This window comes from Cryptomeria japonica, chromosome 2, assembly GCF_030272615.1.
Source record: "Cryptomeria japonica chromosome 2, Sugi_1.0, whole genome shotgun sequence".
NCBI classification, from domain to species: Eukaryota; Viridiplantae; Streptophyta; class Pinopsida; order Cupressales; family Cupressaceae; genus Cryptomeria; species Cryptomeria japonica.
The window spans coordinates 301,302,243-301,314,989 of record NC_081406.1 but is presented as its reverse complement, the minus strand read 5'-3'; the positions used below and the strand labels follow the sequence as shown (position 1 = coordinate 301,314,989).

The following is a 12,747-nucleotide window of genomic DNA, read 5'->3' as shown; positions in this document are numbered from 1 at the left end:
AAATCAGACTCCATCAGGATGGGATTAGAAAAGTCTCTTAAACTCAAAGAGGAGAATAAACCATTATCCTTTTAAGGCGACAAGGAACCAAGAAGAGGATCACGAACCGTATCCTTAACTATACCACTACATTTCACATTCAAGGAAGATTTCTCAAAAAACTCAATGTCCACAACAGAACAACCCAAAACAACCAATCCCAATGAGGGGGCATTGGGAGCGGAAAGAATATGCTGGAACTAAGGCTGTTAAGCTCATAAAAGAATGTTCTTTACTCATACTTAAAAAACATAGAAGAGTTAGTTTGAGTTTATAAAGACTCGCATTTAATGCATTGACAAAACATACTCATTAATATTATTAAGCTCATTAAAAAAATGTTGACGGTTAAAGTGAACCTAATAACACCAAGTTGAGTTTATATGTATCACTACGAGTTACCTTTTTGCCATGGAAAGATTGAAATAATACCAAGCTGATTTTGTATGTCTTGAACATTGCCTATTAACAAGTTGGGTTATTTCAATCTTTCACTGCAAACACCTAAATGAATTAGTAGTATATTGCCATTCATAATTTTGCAGTACTTTTTCTGTCAAGGATAATATCGTGTCTGTCAAATTATTTCTCAAGGTTTTTGCATGTCATTAATTGACTAAAATTGTAGGGATTTTTTCTTAATTTAAACTCGAGACTTTTTATTTGTGTTTTGTGTAAAGTTGAAAATCAAATTATTCATTCCATATGCCTTATTGTGTTTTCAAAACGACTAGCCCTCGTAAACTTTATAAAAGAAAAAAAAAATCTCATTTGAACAGCTCTTTGGCCCTTTTTGGCAACTTTAATTACTTCTTTTAGATATTCTTCAACTCTGCTTTTCCACTATCACCTATTTGCCATAGCCATTGTTGCTACCCAACCTTTCTCCCATAGCCAAAACCTTGCCTATTCTTCCTCATCCTTCTACCCAGGCATCTCTGGTGAATCCATTTTCCAAAAGTTCCATTCCTAGAAATGCAACACACCTCTTGCAGACCTCCATAGGACATTCCTTGCCCCTTTGAGCACCCACCACTTCTGCATTCGAGCACCATAGGCTTGCACACACCACAACTTTTCCAAATAATATTGAGGCTGAAATACGTCATCTAGAGGACTCAGGCAATTTCCCTTAAACTATAACCCCATTTTTTCCCCTTTCTACCGCAGGTTTAGGAACACCATATCTCAAAATTAGATTAACAGTCTCAGATTCTATAAACAATACAAGAATGAGATGCAAATTTGGTGAAAATTCTAATCGCATTTGATTGAAGGACACCTCTATTTGCTATTGGTCAACAGAGCAACTAGCAGGCTGATAATGAAATTTAGCGGTCAGGTCTGCAATATTCCAGTTCTCCAACCTCCTCTTTCTGCCCTGACAGTAGCAAACCTCAGAGGCCACTTGCACAAATACAAGGGTCACTACCACAACGTCTCAGGTCACTCGCTGCAGCTTCCCAAGTCACAAACATGTTTCTGAAATAGCGTCCGCCCATGTTCTCCAACCTATTTTCAAAAAAGAAAAATCTTTAATTTGTTTAGCCCTCTACCTTCTTTGTTCATCAAATCAAAGACACTTCATCTTGAACTCTATTTTGTTTCTTTTACACAATAACAATGTCAATTTTCATTATCAGCTCAGTTACATTTGCTTGGAATTGTTATTTATTTAATAAGTACAATAAATGGAATGAACGTGATTTCCTAGGCAAATACATAACACATAGGCTTCGCAGCCTTTTCTTTTCTAAAGATTAGCAAAAATTTTACCTACACTTTGTAGTGTCAAATCAAATATGTGCATAAGGCATCAATTTAGTCAAAGTTCCAAGTATCTGATATGAGAGGAAATGTATCATATGTTCATTTACAGTCTTGATCAGCCTATCCATTCCCAGCAACCAAAAAAAGGTTTATCCGTTCTCATGCATTGTCTAATACACAGGACTAAGTACTCTAGATTACCAGGTGATGATTTTGCATCCCACTTGCCTCTTTACATCGATGGTATAATGGCATATTGTCCGAATCTCAATAATCTCAATTTATAAAAAATTTCAATTTTCAACCTTACTCTACCTCTAACTGCACTGCTTCCTCTCTCTCATCTATGCGCTACGTTTAAGGCTGTTATCATTTGATGGATCAAACTACAAATATCATATATTTTAGGCTTGCGGAAATCACATTTCTTGTAATTTTGCATTTCATAAACAAGTCCTGCCTAATTCACCACAGGATAGGCCTGCAGAGCTCGACAAATTTACACTCAAAAGTGTTCATAATGTTACACATACACAAACAATACAAAAACTAGAAACTATGACACAAGAATGTGTCCAATGTACACGTTGAAACCTATTTCAAACATACAGGATGGTAAATAAGCTACATTCCAAGTACTTAGACATCAATGTGATTCAAGGAGACGGCACATCAATTTTAAGGGGAAATAACTTGTATATCCTGTTGCACAAAATGCATTATTTAGTAGTAAAGCTAATTTAGACTGCATAGAAGACATTGTTTGCTGCAGCAATGAATAAAGGATGCATTTGAAGAAAAAAGTATGTTCCCAACAAACAGAGGCATTCTGCCAAGGAATCACATAATGTGCTGAAGCAGGAATCTTTTTTTGAGCTTAAAAACAAGCCATATACAGACCAAATTTGAAATGTAAATTTCATGACTCTGACGACAAGTAGTTCTCCATGGAGTGTTAAGAAACGCCAGTTCTGAGAAAGCATAGTTTTTCCCTCAGGATTCATCATCTGTTCAGTTTTTGTGTTGCATCCTTCCACTTTCGGCACCTGCATAAGGATCTATGGTAACATTTATGACAGCTGGGTTTCTTTTTGTGAAAGCTTCATCTAGAGCAGATTGAAGCTCATGAGGAGTGCCAACTAGATAACCTTTTCCGCCAAAAGCTTCCATCACAGTATGGTATGCTGCTCCTGGAACAAATGAAGTTGGTGCGGGATCATCCTTGTATGGCCCTTCAATATCTTCTGCATTTCTTCTATCTCCACCATAGACACCACCATTATTGAAAATGATGACAACGACAGGCAATTTGTATCTCACTAATGTCTGCACCATTAAAAGAAGATAATTCATTACCATATCCTATAGACTGTGATTTAACAAAACAACTATAATATTTGTTAGTGCATACTAAATCATCAACAGATTAGTTATGTCAAATGGATTTTATTGTAAATTAAAGTTAGCGGTCTATAGACTCCTTCCAGCAATGCAACGAAACTTAATCAAAACCACGGGACTTCCACAAATTAAGCGGCTTAGCCATCAATTCAACTATAAACACTATCACAATGTAGGTTGTGATGGTATAGGCTAACTGAGTCAATTAACAGTCATCTTGGCAATTAATTCAAAACTTTCGTCATTAACTCTACTTTGTATGAGATCCTTGCTATCTAACTGAATCAACAAAATCTATGATAGTGTGATCCAAATTGGATCATTAAAGTTAGTTGGCTTTAGCTGATTAAGCCACTATTCTCAATTCACTCGTCAAATTGACTAAGTATGCAACTGAACACTTCCAGCACTCCTAGTAACTCAGTTTAACTTCAAATTAAAGTTATCACTGTGTTACGTGTAGTAGCAATGACACAAAGCTGTGATAGTATACGCTAATCAGTTCCGTTGTGATAGGGCAGTTTGGAATTTTAAATATAAAAATACAAGCCTTAGCTGATCCAAGCAATTTTATCATTAACTTACTTCGTATGAGACACTCACTATCCGGTAAAAGAAACAAAAGCTATGATAAAGTTGGCAAAGCTTACTTCGTATGAGACACTCACTATCCGGTAAAAGAAACAAAAGCTATGATAAAGTTGGCAAAGCTCAGAAAAAGTAAAAAGTATCAATCGACTATTCAAACTGAAAACTTAAAACACTTCCAGTATTCTTGATAGGACAATTTAGCAGAGAAATAGAGTTTGCTGACTCCACAGGTGCAGAGTGGTTCTGGTGTAATCCAGATACCCACGGGACCAAAAAGAAATTGTGGAAGCAAGGTAACTTATGGGCTCATCCATAGGCAAAATAGTCAAGCAGTTTTGAGCTATTCTGAATTTGTTCTACGCAGAACATGACATATTGATGGGTTCATACAAAGGCAATTTTATCTTAAAAGGACAAATCAAAACACTCTACAGGATCCAGGGAAGCTAAATTCTTTGGTATTCCATCTTTTTAAAGGCTTGTGCTATTTGGACACTTTGTTTTGTCAGTTTAAATTTGTAAATATATGAAATCTTTGAGGTACATGTAATCAGTAATTCTTTTTGGTTGAGTGTTTTGGATGTCGACTCTTGAGGTATGTAAGTACAATGTGGAGAATGTGTTGGGAGTAAGTTGTAGAGCACAGCAAGTTCTAAGAACATTGTTGATGTATGTTGCTGTTCTTGTAGGCCTTGAGAATTCAAATTGGCATGGAGTAAGCTATTGTGCATAGCAATAAGAACGTTATCAATATGTGTTGAGTATTCTTGGAAGCTGTGAGAAAGAAAATTGGCTTACTCTTCTGGAATTTTCTTGCTTTGAGTTTCTCCATGATAATCTATTGTGCAATGAACTCTGTTTTTCTATGTACTTCTGTTCTTTTCTTGTTTCTTTCCATTCATGCAATTACCTATAAAGGTTTGTAGCACTTACACAACTCATTTCTACACACAATTTGGTAATTTATTGTGTCATTGAATCATGAACTTGACATATGCAGAAATATGGCAACTATATAGTACAATTCTGTCATTCATTTCTCTCTACATTTACAGACATGATTCAATGGAAGTATATCTGAACAATAAACTGCACCACATCAATTTCCTGGCCATATTTTGAACTTGGCAATGTAAGTAACAAAGAAGAGAAACAACAAAAACACAATAAAAAGGCTGTCTTAAAACGTACAACTGGAAGCAACTCTGCTCTAAGGGTTAGAAAAAGAGTGCATAGAAGACAGTATGTTTCGAAAATGAATGAAACCATTGATATAATCTAAAATGTTTAAGCATTTAATCATTAAATAAATGTAAGCATATCTCTGAGATTAGATTGAGTAGAGAAAATTTTGATTCCAAGATATTGCCTGACACTTTAAAAGTGAATATAACACTAACTAAAAATGAAGATAGTGGCTAGCAGCTGCCTGTAGGACTGACAGTGGGCTAAGGGGCAAAACTGGCAATTTGCCTTCCTCCAAATTTAGCTGTTGCTTGGGCAATTACCACTCAGCTTCCCACCCAAACAGAAACGAGCAGGCAATGAATACAAAGCCATTGAATGGATGAGTGTCCTAATTTCCCTTTCTTTATTAAAATTGCGATGTCTAATACAAGTAGTGATTCTTTGATGGTGAGAACTGGCCAAAAACAATTACCTATACACAACAGTACAGAATTTTTAAATTATACTAATATATAACTTAAGCTAGGTATCTATTTTTCTTTTTAATTGTTGGCTATTTGGTAGATGATAGATGTTTATCCACCATATTAAACAACATACAACAACATGGCTTCGGCCTTCTTTTTTTAGCTAGATCTTCAATGATTTCAATTTGATGCTAGGCTGATGGTGGGCTGCTGTTTGTCTATGTTGTATCCTACTGCAGCTTTCTTCTTTGGGTTCCGGATTCGTGAAAAATCTGAAGGTTTCAGGTCCCTTCAAAACTTTTTGTAAGGGGTTTCAGGTCCCCTCAAAACCTGTTTGTTCCTTAATCAAAAACATCGTTACAACCACCATCTCCCTCAACTTCCACTGTGGAATGTCTCTCAACAAAAATTATTGAAAAACAAAACAAGAATCCTTTGTAAAGTTGAAATGGCAAATCACTCAATCATTCAATTTATAAGTTATGCTCATCTTTAGCCTTAAGATTATTAGCACCAGTTTGTATGTGGGGTGAATTTAGGAAGTCTATTAAGAAACAATTTTATTTTATTTTTCATGAATACAAAAGAACTATTAATTGACAATACTTTAGGCACAGATAAAGCTAAAATGTGCAGATTTCTACAAGCAGTTTCATAACGGTGGCCATCCATATGGGTGAAGCCTTACAAGATTACAACACAGGATGAAGTACATTGGAAGATCCAAAGTGTCATCTTAGGAGGCATATGTTACTAGGTAAGCCTAAAGATGTGAATGAAGCGCTCAAGGCCATCACTTAGAGATGGACAAGAAAAAGAAACCATCGTTCTCTTAAAATGCACAATAAAAGAAAGGTGGTTCCAAGTCAAAACATAAAGGTAAATGGAAATGTAAACAGAATGTTACTGCTTTGAGATTTTAAAATTCCACAGTTAAATATAATATAATGTATTTGGATGCCACTCTCCAATCTTATTAGATAACTTGATCCAAAGCTTTTCGAAAATCCAAAGAAAACAAAAATCTTCTAAAGATCATTGGCATTGTGACGTTGATGGTCGTATAGAAGAGAAAAGTCATATTGTGGTTCAAAAAGTGTCGTGCGTCTCATTGTCATATGTCAGTTAAGATTGTTCATCTCCTTAAATCTTTTATTACTACTGGCCTAAATTTATCCAAATGACATAAATGAGCACATGAGGTAGCACTTTTTAACTCGTGAATTCCCTTTTTAAAATTTTAGTTTTCATATTTCAACATATTCCTTATGCATACAAGTTAGAGCCATCTCATCAAAACACAGTGAGTATAGTCAACCCCACGGGTAGATATAATAAAAAATAAACTAATCTAGCTTATAAGGGCAATATATGAGGCAATGTTATAGAGTATTTATGTAAAGGTTGGGTTAGTACATGAAACCTGTTGATTTTTGACATTTGTAACTAGGTAGAAAAATAAAAGTTGAATTCTGATTGCCGAAGGCAACATTAGAATTCAACTGAAGTAATAGGGCTGGACCCATTCTTCTATGTGGCGTGTGAATTAGTCATGTAATGGGCTGGGCCCAATAACCATATCTTGTATTATGACAGGACCATTTCCTAAACGCGTGGACCCATAAATGTTCCCACGCAACACATTATGTATTCCTAAATGAAACATGTGGTTAAGCATTTATGTTTATAGGGCTGGGCCTCAAATAGGAAACGTGTCACAAGTTGCAAGTTATGTAGGCCCCAAATTGGGCGCCAAAGTGCAAAGTCAATATGTAAAATAAAGAAATTAGTTAAGGCTGACTTAGAAGACTTGAATATGAATCTTGCATATAAACAAGATTCATTCTACACAGCAAATATCCTTATCAAGTGCGATTAGCCTTATGCAAGAACAGTCAGCAAATCAGTCATCTTAGAGAGTGAATCCATTGGACAACTTGCTGGGCAAGGTGATGCACTATACTTCAGTGATCTCCCTCTTCAATTGATGTCGATATTATGCTCTCCCTGAAGACACACTACAGCTGCATATGCTAGGTTCAGTCTGCCCTAGATTGGCATCCAAATCAGATAAGTAATCTGATTCATGCAATCTGCTCATAATAAGAATCTGATCCGAATCTTTCATGCTGGGTTTTTTCCTCCAAGAGGGAGGTTTTCCCAGGGTATAAGCGTGTTATGTGTGTGCTTTATTTTAGTTTGGTTTTCTGTTCTATACTGTTAATCTGATCACTAAAAACTAACATGGTATCAGAGCCTAGGTTTGCATGTGTAGTGATCAGATTTACAGCCTGGACTTCTGTGTGACAGCTAGGGTTTTCAGATGATTACATGCACAGTCAAGGTCCTTCATCTGCATCAATGGATTCCTCATCCTCTTAGTATCTTAGAACCTTCAAAGGTGATGAATCTCAATTTATTTCCAGGGAGATAGGTAAGTGAAGTTTTAAGGTGATTTGAAGCTACCTTAAAACTTACCTTATTTTGATACTTGCTGTCATCCTTATATATTTCTGCTATCATATACCTGCTATCACTTATATATTCAATGTATTCATGGTTGAATAGTGATAGTGTATATATATGGATGTGTATTAGGATCCGAGTATAGGTAAATGTCTTCTATCTATATGTCTGAATCTGTTTGTTGAGGGTTTGTAAGGGTTGGTGTTTTGTTTTACTATATCATGTCTCTAAGGTAACCTAATGTCTACTCTTGAAGATAATGTTTTCAGATTATGTCTCTCAGAAGAAAGCATTCACACATGACCTGAGAAGCCCTACCTCAATCAGATCTTGTCATTGGACTAATTATGAAAGTCTACCTTTCATCTCTCTCTTTTAAGATGCTATGGGTCCACTTCGTAAGTAAGAATGAATCATCAGGTCTGTGAATTCTTTATTTAAATAGGGTTTTAGAGGGAGTCTTGATATCTTTTAATATCTCATTTCATTCTTGGGTTCTAATCATTATGGTTTAATAGAGGGATTGATAATATATATCTAATGTATATTCCTTGTCTATTGTTTATTTATGATGATGCTAACCATGATACACTGGGTGTATCATCCACCCTTTGCGGAGTGCAAGGTGGCAGTTCTCTCTCACCCTCTGCGGAGTGCAAGGTGGCAGTTCTCTCTCACCCTCTGCGGAGTGCAAGGTGAGTTCACCCTCTGCGGTGTGCAAGGTCGCAGGTTCTTCTTCTCAGTGGAGAAGCTTATTGTATCCTCTGCGGCTGTGCATGATTCATGCTGTATGTTTATGTATATATCTAAGTATTCATTCTTGCAGGAATGCATAAGGAAAGGTCTCTTTCTTCCTTTGCGGATGTGCATGATGAAAGATCATGAAATTCTGATGATATATGTAGGTCCCAGGAAAGTGTGAAGCTATGAAGTTTTGGATTCATCCTTTGCAGGCATTGCAAGAGGAAGTTCATGGAAAGGTCCATATTGTGTAAACTTGTGTTCAAATTGCATATTGTATGTATTACTTAGGGCTGGGCCCTAATCATGTAATCTGGTTGAAAGATTCTGATTATGTATTTATTTTTCTCCCTAGTTAAGAGGGAGTGTTGGTTTTTGTAACTAGGTAGAAAAATAAAAGTTGAATTCTGATTGCCGAAGGCAACATTAGAATTCAACTTAAGTAATAGGGCTCGACCCATTCTTCTATGTGGTGTGTGAATTAGTCATGTAATGGGCTGGGCCCAATAACAATATCTTGTATTATGACAGGACCATTTCCTAAACGCGTGGACCCATAAATGTTCCCACGCAACACATTATGTATTCCTAAATGGAACGTGTGGTTAAGCATTTATGTTTATAGGGCTGGGCCTAAATGAAATGTGTGGTTAAGCATTTCATAGGGCTGGGCCTCAAACAGGAAACGTGTCACAAGTTGCAAGTTATGTAGGCCCCAAATTGGGCGCCAAAGTGCAAAGTGAATATGTAAAATAAAGAAATTAGTTAAGGCTGACTTAGAAGACTTGAACATGAATCTTGTATATAAACAAGATTCATTCTACACAGCAAATATCCTTATCAAGTGCGATTAGCCTTATGCAAGAACAGTCAGCGAATCAGGCATCTTAGAGAGCAAATCCATTGGACAACTTGCTGGGCAAGGTGATGCGCTATACTTCAATGATCTCCCTCTTCAATTGATGTCGATATTATGCTCTCCCTGAAGACACACTACAGCTGCATATGCTAGGTTCAGTCTGCCCTAGATTGGCATCCAAATCAGATAAGTAATCTGATTCATGTAATCTGCTCATAATAAGAATCTGATCTGAATCTTTCATGCTGGGTTTTTTCCTCCAAGAGGGAGGTTTTCCCAGGGTATAAGCGTGTTATGTGTGTGCTTTATTTTAGTTTGGTTTTCTGTTCTATACTGTTAATCTGATCACTAAAAACTAACAAAACCAAGTTTTTTGCTCATAAATCATAAGATAAGATTCATGTTCATGTTAGCTATTAAGTATCTATGCCAATTGTGGATTGTAATATGTATAGATTTAAACTTATCAGCCTATTTGAGTGTATAATAGACATTTTCAAAAATTGTTCTAAAAATGTGGGATTTATCCTCAACCAAGGTAATCTGTCGTTAATTCAACTTTGTATGTGGTTTTCACTATGTAGCAGTATTTATAGAAGCTAAGTCAATTTACATAAAAGGCTTATCAGTCTGATAGTATGGCAAGTGTCTCAAACATTATGGATAAAAAATGGATTCTGTTTAATCTGTATATCTCTTGCAGTAAGGAATGGCCTCTGGAGATTACATTTTTCTTAAATAGTTTAACTTCCAAATGAAAGTATAAAACAATACAAAAAACAATTTTTCTATCAACCAGTTTTCAGTGGATTTAAGCCTTCTGTCATTGCATCATTTACCTAATATATATGTCGACTATATGGCAACTAATTGCTACCATTTACAGACACATTTCAATGGAAGTCGGATGTCTGACCCACAAATTGCACCAAATCAACTCTGTGGAGATAATACGAACTTAGCAGTGCAAGAAACAGAGAAGAGAAACCACAAAAACATCAAAAGGTTGTTTTGTTCCTAGTTGAAAAAAAATCATGTAATTCTTGAAAAATATATCTAGTAGAAGCAACTGTATTCTAAGGGTCTTCAAAAGTGGAAGGAACACGATATGTTTGGAAAATGAGAACGTTTAAAATAATTTTTTAAATGAAAACATGTAATACAATGGGATTAATTATACTTCTGAGATTGGAAACCTACCTCAACTTCAAGTCCGCTAAAGCCAAAGCCAGAGTCTCCCTCGACAGCCACAATAAGCCTTTCTGGATAAGCCATTGCTGCAGCTATGCAATACCCCAAACCAACTCCCATGGTTCCCCATGTCCCAGCATCTAATCTAGTCCTAGGCTCTGTCTGAACGAGCACCGACCGTCCCACATCCATAGTATTAGCCCCTTCGGACACCACTACGGGAGCAGGGGATCCCTGGGCCAGCAGGGCATCTCTGATGATCCTCATGGGAGTCTGAAAATTGAAGGGCACTACATCTTTTGCTAGGAAAGCACTCATTTTCTTCACATTTTCACTAGCCTTGTTAACAATCCTCTCAACCCAGGGATGGTTTCTCCCGAGACAAAATGGTTCATCCTTGATATCCCTATTAATCTGCTGCAAAACAAGCCTAGCATCACCAACAAGCCCTAAAGTGGGCTTCCTGAGCTCAATTTCATCCTTTGAAACATCCACTAGAATAAACTTAACATCAGCAGCCCATCTGGGGTTCTCCCCAAAATGGAGCATCCAATTAAGCCTAGCACCCACAACCAATGCCACGTCACACTGCCCAATTGCCAGAGACCTAGCTGCAGTAGCAGAGAGCTCGTGCGTATCAGACAAAAGCCCCTTGCCCATTGGAGTGGGGAGGAAGGGGATCCCAGTAAGCCTAACCAGGTCTCCCAAAGGAGCCTCGGCTCTTGCATAAGCAGCACCCTTGCCCACAACAATCAACGGCCTCTGCGCCTGCCGGAGCATCGAAACAGCAGTCTGGATATCCTGTTCCGGAGCATAGAACTCGGCCGCAGCCAATTTAGGCAGAGCCCAAATCGGCTGAAAGGGGCAAACCTCAGCCAAAAGCCTATCTGCCTCCAATTTATCTATATACTCATGCAGAACATCCGCGGGCAAATCTATGTAACACCCACCAGGCCTGCCCTGGGCAGCAACATTAAGCGCTTGAGAAACAAGGAAGGGAATCTGCGAGGCTTTTGCGGCCTTTCCTGAGAATTTAACAAAGGGCTGGACGGCATTAAGCTGGTCGAGCTCCTGGAAGTCGCCCTTGCCGAAATCAGCCTGGTCGCAGGAACCAGAGACCATGACCATTGGCCATGTGTTGATCATGGCATTGCTGAGACCGGCGAGGCCATGGACACAACCTGGACCAGAGACAGTGAGCAGGATGCCGGGCTTGCCCGTGAGATAGCCGTAGGCGCTCGCTGCGTAGCCTGCCGATTGCTCATTGTGGCAAGCAATGAAGCGGATGCCTGCTTTCACCGCGCTGTTGGCGAACGATGTGACAGGGATGCCCACCACTCCAAACATGTGGTCGATGCCTGCTTTCGCAAACGCTGCGGCTGCCAAATTGTTGCCATCTACTTGCTGCCCCGCCATAGCTTGCAATTGTCTCTCGCTCTCCTAAAACTTCGAATTTCAGAAAAATGGAGAATTCAGAGTGGGATCAAACACAAAATGAGGATGAATATGAAGCTTTGGGCATTTCGTTTTATGCCTTGCGGGTAGGCAGATTGTTGTCACGCGGTGGCGTATACAAAAATCAAATTAAAGGGTCCACTCAGAGTATTCATAAATAGAATTTTGCAATAGAACTCTGTCGCACCTTTCAATTTTCTCACCTGTCATGCCCACTTTCCTAATCACGCGGATTTTCTGCCCAGTTAAAGCTGAGAGCTTTGTATCCTTCTCCGTTTTGAAACGCCTCTCTTCATCCTTGCTGTCATGGGAATTCAAGACTGGCCGGTCTGATAGACGTCCTTCAAAAAATGGAAGGGTTTTTATGGCTTCAATCTATAAGAAGGGTGGAAAATGAGAATGTCTGTTTTATTTTTGTAACCATTGTTGTTATTATAATATTGTGTTTAAAATTATTATTGTATTAAATTATAAGTGACGTTTTAGTGGGATGGTTAAATAATATGTTTTTCAAGATTCACTGAATTAGGAATTTGAGAAATGGAGTTAGATGCTAATTTATTTTACTATATAAATATA

General features: G+C 37.7%; 1 protein-coding gene across 3 annotated transcripts; it reads right to left on the bottom strand.

Moving 5' to 3' along the window:
• Positions 1-2,461: 2,461 nt before the first annotated feature.
• Positions 2,462-12,543, bottom strand: LOC131075395 (2-hydroxyacyl-CoA lyase). Of its 3 annotated transcripts, none has more exons than XM_058012234.2 (3): positions 12,372-12,543; positions 10,723-12,159; positions 2,462-3,135 (listed from the first exon to the last, which is right to left on the bottom strand). In XM_058012234.2, the coding sequence occupies exons 2-3, from the start codon at positions 12,127-12,129 to the stop codon at positions 2,821-2,823; spliced, it is 1,722 nt and encodes a 573-aa protein (XP_057868217.2). In that variant the 5' UTR covers positions 12,130-12,159; positions 12,372-12,543; the 3' UTR covers positions 2,462-2,820. The 3 variants fall into 3 exon arrangements, with proteins under 3 accessions (XP_057868217.2, XP_057868216.2, XP_059072581.1); XM_058012233.2 differs by having other exon boundaries at positions 12,356-12,542; XM_059216598.1 differs by having other exon boundaries at positions 10,723-12,542.
• Positions 12,544-12,747: the final 204 nt, after the last annotated feature.

Bases quoted from the DNA above. Each gene is read 5' to 3' on its own strand.
- LOC131075395 (XM_058012234.2), bottom strand. From the start codon at position 12,129: ATGGCGGGGCAGCAAGTAGATGGCAACAATTTGGCAGCCGCAGCGTTT. The intron at 3,136-10,722 runs GTAGGTTTCCAA...TTAATGGTGCAG, and splicing joins TTAGCGGACTTGAAGTTGAG to ACATTAGTGAGATACAAATT.